This window comes from Penaeus chinensis, chromosome 40 (assembly GCF_019202785.1).
Source record: "Penaeus chinensis breed Huanghai No. 1 chromosome 40, ASM1920278v2, whole genome shotgun sequence".
NCBI lineage: Eukaryota > Metazoa > Arthropoda > Malacostraca > Decapoda > Penaeidae > Penaeus > Penaeus chinensis.
In genome coordinates, this window is record NC_061858.1 from 4491810 (window position 1) to 4506809 (window position 15000).

General features: G+C 36.6%; 2 protein-coding genes across 4 annotated transcripts in view; one reads left to right on the forward strand and one right to left on the reverse strand.

Moving 5' to 3' along the window:
• Positions 1–9686, forward strand: part of LOC125047043 — a 19255-nt gene extending 9569 nt beyond the window's left edge. Inside the window, exons 2-5 of one of the 3 annotated variants that reach the window (XR_007116699.1) lie at positions 1–158; positions 6694–6944; positions 9147–9357; positions 9508–9686. The exon at positions 1–158 is cut by the window's left edge and continues 1086 nt beyond it. The gene's annotated coding sequence lies outside the window, so the exon portion shown is untranslated. Of the gene's footprint in view, positions 159–6693; positions 6945–9122; positions 9358–9507 lie in introns of those variants that run through there. The other 2 variants (XR_007116701.1, XR_007116700.1) reach the window with 2 other exon arrangements.
• The window catches only part of LOC125047042 (WD repeat-containing protein 19-like), an 18132-nt gene continuing 4762 nt past the window's right edge, over positions 1631–15000 (reverse strand). Inside the window, exons 5-28 of the mRNA XM_047645082.1 lie at positions 14752–14962; positions 14324–14436; positions 13927–14100; positions 13596–13723; positions 13252–13364; positions 12677–12898; positions 12391–12513; positions 12029–12178; positions 11710–11857; positions 11479–11552; positions 11196–11326; positions 10738–10835; positions 10287–10417; positions 9518–9669; positions 9108–9312; positions 8789–8926; positions 7479–7654; positions 6677–6911; positions 6297–6452; positions 5914–6010; positions 5400–5606; positions 4978–5252; positions 4766–4842; positions 1631–3030 (exon numbers count right to left, since the gene is read on the reverse strand). Of these exons, the coding sequence (XP_047501038.1) occupies positions 2919–3030; positions 4766–4842; positions 4978–5252; positions 5400–5606; positions 5914–6010; positions 6297–6452; positions 6677–6911; positions 7479–7654; positions 8789–8926; positions 9108–9312; positions 9518–9669; positions 10287–10417; positions 10738–10835; positions 11196–11326; positions 11479–11552; positions 11710–11857; positions 12029–12178; positions 12391–12513; positions 12677–12898; positions 13252–13364; positions 13596–13723; positions 13927–14100; positions 14324–14436; positions 14752–14962 (3646 nt within the window). The 3' untranslated portion in view covers positions 1631–2918. The remainder of the gene's footprint in view (positions 3031–4765; positions 4843–4977; positions 5253–5399; positions 5607–5913; positions 6011–6296; positions 6453–6676; positions 6912–7478; positions 7655–8788; positions 8927–9107; positions 9313–9517; positions 9670–10286; positions 10418–10737; positions 10836–11195; positions 11327–11478; positions 11553–11709; positions 11858–12028; positions 12179–12390; positions 12514–12676; positions 12899–13251; positions 13365–13595; positions 13724–13926; positions 14101–14323; positions 14437–14751; positions 14963–15000) is intronic.

Consider the following 15000-nt stretch of genomic DNA (forward strand, 5'->3'; position numbering starts at 1 on the left):
GCAAACTCACGCACACACGCACACGCACACGCACACGCACACACTCACACTCACACTCACACTCACACACTCGCACACGCACGCAAGCACGCACACACACACGCACGCACACCCACACAAAGTGTAATTACCTCAGGTGTAAATAAAGTCACTCTCAGGTACGTGTTCTATGAAACCAGTTCATTATGTTTACGTTATGAACATTATGTAACTATTGAGAATTAGTTAATCATAATTATTATTATTATTGTTGTTGTTGTTGTTGCTGTTATTATTATTGTTAATAGTTATAATCATTATCATTATTAATGTCTTTGATATTCTTTATTTTTATTATTATTATTATTATCCTTATCATAATTATTATCATCATTGTCATCATCATCATCATCATCATCTCCATTATTATTATTATTAATTATGACCATTATTATTCTTAATAACATTGAAAGTTATTATTTTTTTATTAAGCATTATCATTGTTATCATTATTGTTATGAAAAAGGTAGGAGGGAGGGAAGAAAGAAAGAAGAATAGAAAAGGAAGATGGATGAGAGAGAGAGAGAGAGAGAGAGAGAGAGAGAGAGAGAGAGAGAGAGAGAGAGAGAGAGAGAGAGAGAGAGAGAGAGAGAGAGAGAGAGAGAGAAATAGAGAGAAAAAAGAAAGATAAAGAGATAGAGATAGAGATAGAGACAGATAGAGACAGACAAAGACAAAGACAAAGACAAAGAGAGAATTATTATGGGCTATCATGACCAATGACTATTTGTTACTAAACTTCAAACTTGATTCTAGAATCCCTTACTTTACATGATACTACTCTTATTTAATGGGAATATGGTAAGAAATTTACCTCAAATAATTAGTGTGATATTATATTAGGAACTATTGCAATGTGAAGGAAGAAAAGTTATTACGACTTATCACAGTGACTTGCAAAATCATTCTGGCATCACCCTTCACCCTTCCATTGCATTCCTGCCCCATCCCTCCCTTTCTTTCTTCTTTCCCCCTCCCTCCTTCCTTCTTTCATTCATTCTTTCCCCCCTCCCTCCTTCCTTCTTTCATTCATTCTTTCTTCTTTCTCCCTCCCTCCTTCCAACCTTTTCTCCTTCTCCCTCCTTCCAACCTTTTCTCCTTCTCCCTCCTTTCTTCTTTCCTCCCTCTTCCCTTCTTTACTACCTCCTTCTTTAATCCTCTTCTCTCCACCTTCCTTCTTTCCTTTCTTCCTTCATTCTCCCTCCTCCTTCCTTCCAACTTCCTCTCCTTATCTCCTCCCTCCTTTCTCTTTATCCCTTCCTTCTTTTCTTACTAGCTCCTCTTTTTATCATTTTTTCCGTCCTCTTCTCTCTTTCCTCCTTCTTTCCTCCTTTCCTCCTCTCCTCCTCTCCCCCTTCCTTTCCCTGTCTTATCACCTTCTCTCCTTTCTCCTTCTACCTCTTCTCCTCTCCTCTCCTCCTTATCTCCTGCTTTCCTCTCCTCCCTCGTTCTCTCCTCTCCTCTCTTCCAACCATACCTCCTTATCTTCTCTTCTTCCTCATTTTCCCTTTCCCTTCTCCTTCCCTCCTTACTTTTCTCTCCTTTTTCCTCATTTCCTCTCTTACAAAATAAAGGGTATATGAAAAAGGGATTGTGGTAATAGTTTATTTTGCAGCCTGTAGTGCTATATTTGTGGAATTATAATCAGTATCACATAATGCTGTGCTGTATACCAATATATATCACATTCTTTGATATCCACAAAGTACCTGTGCTTCTAACCAAAAATAATAATAACAATAATAAAAAAAAGAAGTCATTTTAAAATATTACAAACTTTATTCCTTTGTACTAAACATTACATCTACTATGGCTGTGTTATGACTAGCACAGTATACAACTGTTATGACTAGCATGCATTATCACATGTGTTTAAAAGTAACATATTTCATCCCATAATAAGGAACTCAAGATCACTTAATGAAAGTGAACTCACAGAAACTAATTTACTCTCATCAATAGTGGTTAATAAACATTTCATATGTTCTGATTTTACAACATGAGCAGCACCCTGTATAATATGAAAGCTTCACTGTTTAAAAAATAAATACAAAAATAAATAAGAGTGACAAACGCATGCACAAGCAATGGTATACATTTACGTTATTAATAATGTGTATATAAGACATTTTAAAATACTAATCTCTAATACAAAGTAAAAAATGTATATGTAAGATTAAATAAAATTATTAATTCCTTCTTAGAGGTCAAGAGTCATTTTAAATATTAAGTCCTCTTTGATTTTTCTTTTTTTTCCATGTATTGAACATTATCTTATAGAATTTAATGTACATTTCTGAAAGCACACAATTAAGTTATATCTGATACATGGAAATTATCATAATAATGTCATCACCTGCCTCCTGTGACCTCGTGCTTCCAGGAACGTGTATTACAAGTTACGTCTGTGACAAAGAAGTTATGACCCAACCGCATGCCTCCTTGTGCAGTAATTAATAAATATGATTTTTCAAATTATACGGTTTCTTACTTGCTTTACTTCCACAGTGATAATTCTATTTGTTATTTCATATATATATATTTTTAGATCAAACATACAAATACCTTTTAATCTTAGTGTAGTGAAAAGAGTTAAAATATTCTGTATCACATTTTAACAGATCAATTAAATGTATAAAAATCCTGGACGGAAATCAACTAATATTTGCTGTGCCTAATTTGTGCACGCCCACCAACGTGTGTGTGTGTGTGTGTGTGTGTGTGTGTGTGTGTGTGTGTGTGTGTGTGTGTGTGTGTGTGTGTGTGTGTGTGTGTGTGTGTGTGTGTGTGTGTGTCTGCATGCATGTATACATGCAAAATATGTGTGTGCACATACATACTTATATATGTATATTTCATCTGTAAGTATGAACTGCAATTTAATCTTCACTTTCTGCATCAACAATAGACTTCCAGTTGCTAGCAATTGCAAGTTTATCCAATTCTAGCCCTGCACTGCACATAGGACAGTCCTCCCCATCCTCTGCCATTCTGTAAAAGAACCAATGGAAATTACTAATCCTGTCTAGGACATGATAAATTTGTGGTGGTGGTAAAGGTGGCAGTTGTGGTGGTAGTGAGATTGGTGGTGGCTGTGGTCTTAATGGAAAAGGTGGTGGTGGTGGTATGGTAATGGTGGTAGTAATGGTAATGGTGGTGGTGGTAATGACAGCAGTAGTGGTGGTAAAGGTAGTTTTGGTGGTGGTAGTAATGATAGTTGTTGTAGTGGTGGTAATAATAATGATGGTGGTATTAGTAGTAATAGTGGTGGTGATGATGGCAGTAGTAGTGGTGGTAGAAATGGTAGACTTATAAAGATACTTTGAATTTTGTTACTTAAGTCAGTTTGTTTAACACATATTTATTTGAAAGAAAAGTCAGTCAAATCTATGATTATTTAATGGAATTTAAAAAAAAAAGGAAAAAAAAAAAAAACTTAGACTTTACTATACACTATGAACAAATAGAAATAAATATCAGCAGCACAGTTAAGACTTCTCTTTAAAAATATTTCTGAACCTTTCATCTAAACTGGCTTTACCTTAATCTAGCAAGTGAGATAACAAAGGCCTTTTATACCCACTCCTACAGTAACAATAAAAAAGAGCTTCCGTTATCAGATGATAAATACAGTCATTACTCTTAGACTCAGAGTGTAAGTAAAAAACATAGACACTGACAAATAGACTATATTTATTACACAAAACTGTCCTCATGGGAGTACTGGAACATTTTGTACTAGTAAGGTAGCTAACACACTAAGGATGGAAGACTAAGAAAAGGATATGTACAATTTCTTACTAAGATGGTGAACATATCTAAGAAGTGTGGTGATTACCATAAAGCCCCCCCCTAAATCCCTTGCCCGTTGTTTTTGTTGGGGGGGGGGGGGGGGGGGGGTTGGCTTAGGAGACAGAGACTGAGGCCCAAGGCAGGTAACACTGTTGCCTCAGCTAATTTTGCATAGTCTTATCTTCTCCCCCTTTCATCTTCTCTTCTTCTTCTCCTTCTTCTTTCCACTTATCCTAATCGTTGACTCATTTTTCCCCTTTTCACCACAATTCTTTACCACAGTGCTTTTTGACCTTTGATGTCTAGCACATTTATTTGTTTTTAACCATTGACCACAAGAGACATGATTGCAATAAGGGTCCTATTCATTGCTTTGTGTTTAACACTTGCGATGAATAGTTACCCATATTGCATGTGGGAACACCTAAAGTCATTTTTTGACACTGGGACACTTTTCACTCTCATACATGAGCCCCCACACTCCAAAACTGGCACTCTCATCTCAAAATCATTAGTTTAACTGCCATCAACAGTACATGTGGGTGGAGTTTAGGAACATCAGATCCAGTTTAAAAGAAAGGTTTTGTTGTCTTGTAGTGGATATCAAATGCCTAATGACATGCACCTGACTACTCTTCTTTATCATGGTTGTGTCCAGTGATGGCAAGGACTTTGACCTGATGATGATGAAGTAGATGATGAAGTAGATGACGATGATGATGACGACACTGATGATGATGATGACAATGATGATGATTAAGAAGAAGATGCAAATTGATCTAATTAAAGTAAAATAACCACATGTGAATTAATGCAGCACTGACATCCTTTACAATTTTGCAGTAATTGAATATGTCTTTAGAATGATGAAAAAAAAGATGAAACACTATTGGGATGAACTTGCTAACAACAGAAGTGAAGATGGAAAACTTACTTCAGGAGTTCCGTCCTGATAGCCGGGAACTTGCAATTTGGGCAGAATGTGATGTCGTCCGATAGCACGTGTCGTCCCTATCACAAAAACAAACAAGAAGACAAATTAATTTCAACAATTACAAAGACAAGACATCAAAATTTTCTACCTTCTCCCCCCAGCTTTCACAAACCACACAGGCTATACTCTATTGAATCAGGAACCATCTTTACCGTGGCAATGCAGTATGGCAGTGTGTTCTGACACTGCCCACACTCCAGTACTGTCTCTTCCACAGGGCTTGAGCAGTATGGGCATGGAGAACTGGGCTCATCTTCCTCCGAACGCTGAGGTTTTCGCACAATGGCCTCAATCTTCTTCTTGTACTTCTCGTCAATCTGCCCTCGTGTTTCAGGTCGCATCAGCATGGCAGCAAAGTTGAACGACGAGTTTTTCAGCCCTGATCTCTGGCATTCAATGACAGTAGATGTCAAAATAGGGACCATGTCTAGAAAACAGAGGAAAGAAAGAATAGAAAAATTAATGATTATTATCATTTTTAAACTGTTTGGATAATTTCTATAAGAAACAAGAGATAAGAACACCATTTAATAAACAAATGAATAAATAATCACATCAGTATATCAGCACTCACGAGCAGGGAATTTAGAAATGTGGTTGGCCACTCTAATGAGCATCCTGGCTGCCTTAAGATGGTCTCCCCGACGGACATGAAGCCTGGCTAAAGTATAGGAATGCAGCAGCAACAGAGCCGACCTCATGTCAGCAGGAATCTTCAGTTTCTGTCGCCTAAGTTCTCCGTACATCCCGAAGAGCACATCATGAGCATGGCGATAATTGCCTGAAATGTTTTATCACAATCTTTACTGTCATTCTCTATGGTGAATAAGATATTTCAGAGGCTGAAAAGAGTACATAGTGTCTTTGTTCATTATCATAAGAGTCAGAGTAAGTTAAGCTCTGACTCTTATGATAATGAGCAAAGACACTATGTAGTGTACCTCAGATGGGGATATTTCGAGGAAAAAAAGAATACCTGGCTATCTAAGTGATATGCCTATAATATTCCTTGAGCTCCTACAGACAGGTTAATTATAAAATCAAACAAAATATGATCAATGAAAACATGAAAAGCTGGTCCAAGATACCTGAATTCTGTTCCTCCCTTGCAATGATGATAGCGGTTTTAGCTGCTTCTTTGTACTGCTTCTTGGCCATATACAGTCGGAAAAGGAACTTGGCATCCTGGAAAAATATACGTATCTGCTATGAAGACTTCATTTTTTCTTATTTTAGCAGAAACCTGATATTTGAAAAAGCCTTGCCTCATATAAGTATAATAGTGCTCAGCACATGACTTATGAAAAAAATATTACTAACTGTTTGATGTGCAAGGAACTTATCAGGAATAATTCATATTTAACTCAAATTCTAATCAAACAACCTAATCAATTTCTGTCAGTACCATATATACCTATTCAAGAACCGAAAAAAAAAAAAATTATCTCTCATAAAAATATATAGTACTTACTTTTGGGATCCCATCAATCTCTCCCATCAAAAAGTCGATCAGTTGTCGTGTCAACCCATCATCATTCGCTGCTGCAATCACGTCGATGGCAAGCTGAATGCTATCTGTGTCCTCGCTTCCTGAACTTTGAGCTGCCCTTATCAGATGTTTCACTGCCTGTTGGAATGTTTGTTTACAAATGGATATGAAACCATGATGAATGAAACTATAACCAACTACTTCAGAGCAATATGATGCAAAGAAATATATATGTATTAGTTAATTTTTAGTAGATACACTTACAATCATCAACATTCCATAACATTCATCTCATTTAATCTCACCCCAAATATTATCTAGATCAAGTAGTAGGGACAAAAAAAAGTATTAATATCCTATACCTTTGGATAATTTCCAGACAAATAGTAAAACTTCCCAGCCAAGAAGTGGTTGCGTTCATTATCAAAATGAAGTGCCACACTCTTGTAGTCTTCTGGTGTGGCATCTGAGCCTAAGATGTCTGCATACAGCTCCATCTTCCCATGCGTGCGTGCCAGCTGGAATGCCTCGTCCGTGCACTTGGAGAGTACCAGGAATTGAATGGCTGAACTGTAGTCATTCAACTTTTGGAAGAATCTGAGGAAACAAAAAGTCCATTAAAGTAAAAAGGTAAACTATGATCATTATGCTTTTGGATGACTGAGAAGATTCGTAAGGTACCTCACTGCAACATCAAGATGCCTATTACTCTTAATGGGCTTCCAGTTTTAAATATAATTGTAAATTCAATATTACTATTATCCAATGGACTTACAAGGTACTGGGAGTACTCAAGTGCAGAAAAAAAAATCTTTCTCCACAAGCTGTTAATAAAGTAATGCTGAGGTGCTTTTTTCCATTCATTTATTATTATTCTAATAGGATTCAGTTATACTACTTGATTGTTTTCTATACTACTGGAGTTATACGAAACATAGATTAAAGCAAGATGTTTCAACGAGTACTTTTCTTCTTTTAAGCTGTCTAATACACTTTTTTTTTTTTTTTTATTAAACTGAAATATCACTTGACCTTTTCTTTTCACATTTCACTAGCTCATACTACTAATGAATATGCCCTCAAACTGCACCCCATATCATTATAAGAGCCTTAGGCCTATGAGAGTCCTTACAGCAAATAACAAAACCCTTAACAAAAGCTTACCTGGCCACCATCTTGGCCCCTTCCACACTCTTGGTCTCTCGGACAATCCTTACTGCTTCTTCTGGAGAATTGAGGTTGTGCAGAAGGAGGCGGATGACCGACTCATAGTCTCTTGCCGACTCATAATATGTGGCTGCCTCTCTGTACTGGCCATCTGCTTCCTTGGCTTTGGCATACTTTGGAAAAAGATATTACATAAAGATAAATAAATTATCATTAGTTTGCCCTTAAGATGACAAACATACAATATATTGGATACTAGGGGCAAAATACAGCCCAAGAGTCCCAAAACATATTAACAACTGACAAAGTCAAGTACTCCAGGTAGTATAGCCAAACACTTGAATTTGGTGCATGCTACAGAGTGACAAATTAGTTCCCCTTTATTCCCTCCCCCATAACCCAAAGATCATTACATGAGTTTGTATAACAGGGGAGGACATCATTACAATAGGATATTTATTTTAAAATGTCAAATACTTAGTACAAATCATTGCAGACAATGTTGAAGCCCCTCTCTGCCATTCTACTTCAATCAAATCCAATATTACCCCAATCTCTACATAGTATGCTATGTCTTGCATCCTATTCCTTCTCCTAAAATAGCCCCCTAATCCCCTACCTTGGACCTTAGCCCTCACCTCACTTAATTTTGCATGGTCTTTCCTTCTCTCCTTTTCCTTTTCTTTCTCTTTTTCATCCTCTTCTTCTGTCCACTTATCGTAATCATCAACTCAATTTTACCCTTTTCACCACAATACTTTACCATAGATATGACCTAGCACATTTATTTGTTTTAACCATTAACCATTCTCCTAAAATAAATCTTCCTCCATCCTTCTCCTCCTTTCCCCAGTTTTCCAAAATTTAGAAACAATTACCTGACCACATACGCTCTCATGGACAGTGGAGCTGCCTTGTCTTGAATTTGTGAAAATATATTAATTATGCACCTGGGTGTATTACTATATGAAACTACAGTTTTATTGTATTATTATCTCCTATTTTCTTTAATGCACTTGATTCCCTTTTTTTAATGTTGCATATATAAAATAAAAAACCTGATACAATAGGTCAATTCCTCTTAACAAATAAAAGTTCACTCCTGTAAGTTTGTTATGTCATGAGCAAATTCCATATCAATCAATTACATATAACATAAGCTTTAGAGAGTATAGAGATCCAAATTATATAGGTTTTGGCATTTCATTTTTATTATTCCCTTGGATTCCTACTTATAACCATACAAAAAAAGGCAAATGTAAGGAAAAACAGTGGCTGGTAACCACACCATGAAAAACTTCACTAACCTGTAGATGCATTTTTGGTGAATTGATATTCACCAGTAGTTGCCCAACCTTTGACCAGTTCTTCAATCGTATGTACAGACTTGCTGCTTTCTCGTGGTAATTACCACTTTCATACAATACTGCTGCATCTGCATATTGCTAGGCAGAATAAGAAGTATATTCAGTTCCCTGATCTTATCTCAAATAAAGAAAATTAAAATATATTGATAATACTGGGTCATATTAAGTATTCCTATACTACATCAACATTCAGTTCATTATTAAGAGACACAACATTATTAAATGCATAAGGGATTATATTTCAGTAATGATTATTAACCTTTTTATTCTCAAGAATCTCTGCACATTCCTTCTTCAGCATCCTGGAATTCATCTCAGCAGCAATATTGACACCACGCCTAATGTCACCACATCGAAGAGCTGTTCGTGCAATGCCGGCTTTACACGCTGAATTGTGTTCTTCTGATCCACCTGTATTTACAACTCCCCTTTCGTAGTGTGTCAATGCTCCTGGGTAGTCACCTCTGCAGTATGAGCATGTTTTACAATACAATGCAGTCCTTAAATAGGTAATCTAGAGATGATAATGAACATTTTGATCTTTGGATATACCTTAGGATTTAATATCAAGTGTAATGATAAATGAAAACCAGTAAAGGAAACAAAATTGGAAATTCACTGTCATAGCGTAAACACAAAAGCTAACATCAAATCCACAGAGAAACTTACGTAAACTCGAGCTGCTGTGCATACTCCCTTGAGATGTAAGGGATCTGGTCTGGAGCCAATTTCTTAGCCAGATGAAGGGACTGGTCCCAGTGAAGCAAGTCTCTGCGCATCTCCAAAGCTGCTACAGGAGTGCTGGAGCTCAGGTACAATTCCTGCACAATCAGGTGGTAAGCATGATTTTGGAACTATCCACGTTTTTTCTTCTTCTTTTTAAATTCATAAAGGTTATTTATATATATTGATCACTATGAACATGGAAATTAATATTATTGCATATCTATAGATCAGTCAGTAAATGAAATATCTAATACCATTTAAATCTTTATTCTTTTTCCAAGTTAAAGTTAATCTTAGGTCTTAACCCCTTGATGACAGGTGAAGAAAACTAAAAAAAAAAAAAAAAAAAAAACTCTACACTTTGGAGATCAGTGCTGACGCGCCGACTTTGAGCACAGGGAATCCGGTACATCAAGCCGAATCACCGGCTCATAGTGCTTTGGCGCGCCGCTGCAGCGTACAGCCGCACACCACAGATCGAGTGGTTTGTTTTGACGCCTCACGGCATGACCCAGCAGGAAGAGGTCAAAGTTGATTTCACTTCCTCCCAATACAAGATAAATCCTCACAAAGTCATTCACATAATTACATAACCTATACACCACCTGTATTTATGAATCTTCAACTATTTTTTTTTTTAGAAATCAACAGTGGATTAGACATCTGCTATATTTACAGCACTTCAACAAGTAGTAAATATTGTATACTTTACCTGAGCTGTGTTGAAGTCACTAAGATACATTGCTAAATGTCCACTCAACAACTTTGGATCCTCAATATCCATTAGGCTTTGCAGTGACCATACCATTCCCACATCGCCCAGCTGGCGGTACACTCGTATGGCTAGGGATCAAGGACAATTAAGTATAACATTAACTACATCCATCGTCAAATATTTTTCATGCATTCACAGAGGAGTAATTTACAAACTTGACAAAAATGAGGTACATGTACGATTCAGTATGGCAGTAACCATATCACATTTTTCAAGCATTCACAAAAGAGCAAGTTTATATTCAGAACATAGAATGAACCAAGCACAGATAGGGATTTAGCACTGCATTAACCACATCCAATGCAACATACTTTCCAAACATGCATAACAAAGTAATCTTTCAAATACTAAAAATAATAACAAAAATGTCAAACTACTCAAAACTCACCAAGATCCAGATTTATGCACCAGAGGCAAGCCTTTCCTAGCACCACCCAGTCTTCCTTATTGTTTAGCACTTGGCAGATGGCACTTGCATCCTTGAATCTGTTATAGACATAAGTAAATAGTGGGTTCAGCAATTAAATAATTAACTTACATCTGAGGTATCTTTTTAAGACATTATCAACTTGACAACCATACATCTGTATCTGCATTCACCCTTCAAATATGTCAAAAAAGTAAATAAATGTATCAAATAAATATGTACATTATGAACAAAAGTGTTCCAAATGTAGTATATAAACATGTATATAGGAACAAGAGCATTCCAACATCTTGACAATTCAACTGTGTAAAAGACAAAACACATTACACAAAACATAATGCCCAATTACAGCTTTTTGACAGCTAGTTCCTAAATGTATACCAGACAATAACATAACCCATACACCAAGTCTGCACTACCTTCTGAGAGAAATATTCTTCTTGAGTGCTGTGCGTAGTTGTTCATGGGAGTAGTCATGAATGTTTGCCTCCATTTCATGAGATGAAAGGATGAGAGGAGCTGTCCTTCCAGAGGCAGTTTGAAGAGTCACCTGTGCACCAAAGGATGAAAATTACTGTGCAACCAAACACTATTGCTGACAAGCATTCATATTCATAAAGTAGAATTTCTTACTTTTCATAATATTATTCTGCCTTTTTTTCTCGACTGAGGAACCTATCTGTGAAACACACAGATACTTACCTCCCCATTATAGAGCAACAGGGGAACTTGACTTGGGGGAATTTTAGTCATGCCCACCAGTTCAACATGATTGCCTGTGAACGAGAAAGGGTAGAGAAGTAATAACAAATTTCAGAAATGTTAAAAAAAAAATGATCAGATGATGAAATGCCTGAATTTTTGTGTATATTGTCCTCTGAGGCCAAGAAAGTCTTTATTTTGCAACCATATAAGTAAAGAGAATACCAGTACCTTTGATATGTTCCTGATGAAGGATGTATGTATACAGTTGTTTTTCATCATAAAGAATGAAGACATGCCGGTCACTGGGATAGTTCTCCCACAGGCAACCCTTGCAGGACCCCGGAAACTCAGGAATCTCAAGGAGATCATCTGCCACCTGGAATTGGAATATCATTATTACCATGACAAAGGGACATGAAATCAATGTCCACCCAAATCTATCACTACAGAACTATCATATAACTGAGAGATTTATAGAGCTGTTATATATATTTCCAAATCTTATCTAATACACCTTGCAAACACTATAGATAAAATTAATGCTTACTGGATTATAGATATATCCTTCCCCTTTCTCATCAACTAACACAAGCCGCCGCCCAGAGGGTTCAGCATATATGTTCTTGATTCCTGAAGTGTGGCGATAGTCGCTAACAATGCGCCAGTCCTCAATGAAGAAGAAATATATTCCCCCATTCTGGAAAAGTATTGAGTTCATCATTCACAAAGACCATGAGAGAATAAATGCAAACAAGGAACAGAGTGCAAACTTATGATGCAGGTAACTTTTTTTAGCGAGAATAGTTTGTTTGCATAGAATGACAAATAATTTACAATATAATACCACAGATTTTCTTCAATCTACTATCTGTAACATAAGAGACCATAAACAAAGACAAATTAGATTACATCTGAAGCATATATGAGGAAATCAGCTGTCAGAGCATGGTCTGTGATATGCATCTCTGCCTGATCACTCCCTGGGAAGAGTCGTGATTCCCTTTCCTCATCTTCTCCAGTCTCCCCCTCCAGCTGGAAAGGACGAGAGATTAGATTTACGAAGCTCTTATGTATGTGGACCTGTATGTCTGTGCATTCATGCTGTATGGAATTCTTTGAAAATTATGCAAACTTATATGTATAAGATTTTGCCATCAGTTTATTAGCAGAACACAATGCAAAGAAAAACACTTACCAAATGAAACTGTATCTTGCCCTCGTAAAGAACAGATGCGTAATCAGTGTTCACCCGGACAGAGCTTATGGTACCCAGGTACTCTCGGTCACGAAGGAGCATTGTGGTATCTTCCCCAAGGGTATATATCCAAGCTCGGTTGTTCATGCCCACCATTAGGTGATAAGGACCAATACCAAGGAAATTCGGTTCCACATCCACACTCACGGTCACTGGGTGCTCCTGGTGCGGGTTTACAAGAATGTGTTAGGCATGAAAAAACATATTTCTCCGCTTCTCTTTTGCTGTTCTTTTTTTCCTCATTGCCACGAGTCCAGATTTTAGCTTTTATCTATTTGTTATAAAAATAAAAAAACTCATTTTCAAAAGATTTCACTATCTAAAACCTATATGAACCAGCCAAATGACATAAACTGATGTTCAAAAATTGAGATTGATTACTATACATCACTAAAACAATATGAAAACAGTGCCGTTAATATTAGGGAGAATATAAGTTTACCACAGAACAAAGTAATATATCCAATATATACACAGATGACAGCATCGCATGTCAGCAAGAGACACACACTCACTTTCTCCACAATATTGGATACAGTGACTTCTAACAGAGAGGTGAGGTAAGCCACTCTAGTTCCATGAGCACCTCCCAGAACAGGTAACTTTGTCAAGTACACATGAATATTTCCTAGAAGAAAGGATATACACAATTTAATTTAGCTTCACTACTGCAGAAAAAGAAATCTGTTAAATTGGCCATACTGCTGCACACAAACAGAAACAAATATAAGTGAATATACAGTATACTGTATATTCAAGATTAAGAAGACCATGAGAATGTGCCAATGTTACAAAATAATCTATAATCAGAAGGGGGAGTTCAGAAAGGTATAAAGGCATCAGCTGCAGAATCACACACCTGATGGAGTTGCCACGGCTAACAACTGGCCATCATCTGACCACTCCAGCCACTCTAAGCCTCTCTCATCATCTAGAGTGATGACGGAAAAAGTCTCCTTCAGGTCAGCAAGTTCATGGATCTTGATACTGAAAGAGTAGGGCAGAATAACAAGAAATCCATAAATCAAGTAAAACTAAAGTATAAGAATCCTCATATCAAATCATTACAAAAAAGAGTAAAGCATAATAACAAGAAATCCAAAAATAAAATAAAATTAAAGTATAATATTCCTTACATTAAACCAAATAAACCAGATAAAAAAAACAGAGATAAACCGCTGATAGCCTACACATTATCTCCGCATGAGGCAGCCTTGCTCAGGGTGGTGGATATGGCTATGTCGGTGAGAACATCACGGTGATTCTTGGCCTGAAAGAGCTCCTGACCAATCTCTTTCAAGTGTGTGGATATAACCACAAAATATCCACCTGAGAATCCAAGGAGAATATACCCATCACCATACCTGTAACATGTAAATGCTTATATTAACTTTTTAAGAAAACAAATTCTTTAACTTTTCGTTTTGAACTCTTAACAATCTATTACATCAAACTTTTCCAATTCACATTTTAGTGTCAAATTCATAATGCCAACAACAAAGTAACAAAAAATGTCAAATATTACATCATAATACATTAGTATGAAAGCTTAAACAGCTTTATGGTATACTACGAGACACAACATACCATTTGTAAGACACAATACTGCCATATCTGTTCTGAAAGGCTAATTCAATAGGATTTTCTGGGTCATTGAGGTTGTATAAAAACAGGGTCTTTTTAGCCACAATAAGGCTCACCTGAAAAAAAGGATAAAAATAAAACCATCAGCATGACAGACAAGATCTCAAAAGAAAAAAAAAATAATCTAATCTTTAAAAAACAGAGTAGTCACTGGTTAGAAAGTATAATCACAGAGAGAGCAGCATGAGTGATCAGAAAGGCAAGTAATCCTATTACAATAAAAAAAAAAAAAAAAAATCATATGTAACTGTTGCACAAATCTCAAACAAAAAATAAATAAATAAATAAATAAATAAATAAATAAATATATATATACATGTATATATATATATATATATATATATATAACGATAGAAAGCTTTCCTACACACCGTATTCTCGGTCATTGCTCTCTCGTCCTGCTTCATCTCTGAAAACTGGATGTCGGAAGGTTCGCCTCGAAGCGGAGAGGTACGCAGAGTGTCTCCCTCACTACTGCTGATGGTCAGGATCTTATCCTCACCACCAAGGGCAAGGAGGTTGCCAGATGACCAGCATCCACTCTGGATTTTACGGCTATGCTTACCCACCACTGGGATCCGCCTGGGGTCATGAACACAAGTTGAAAACAATCAAAATTC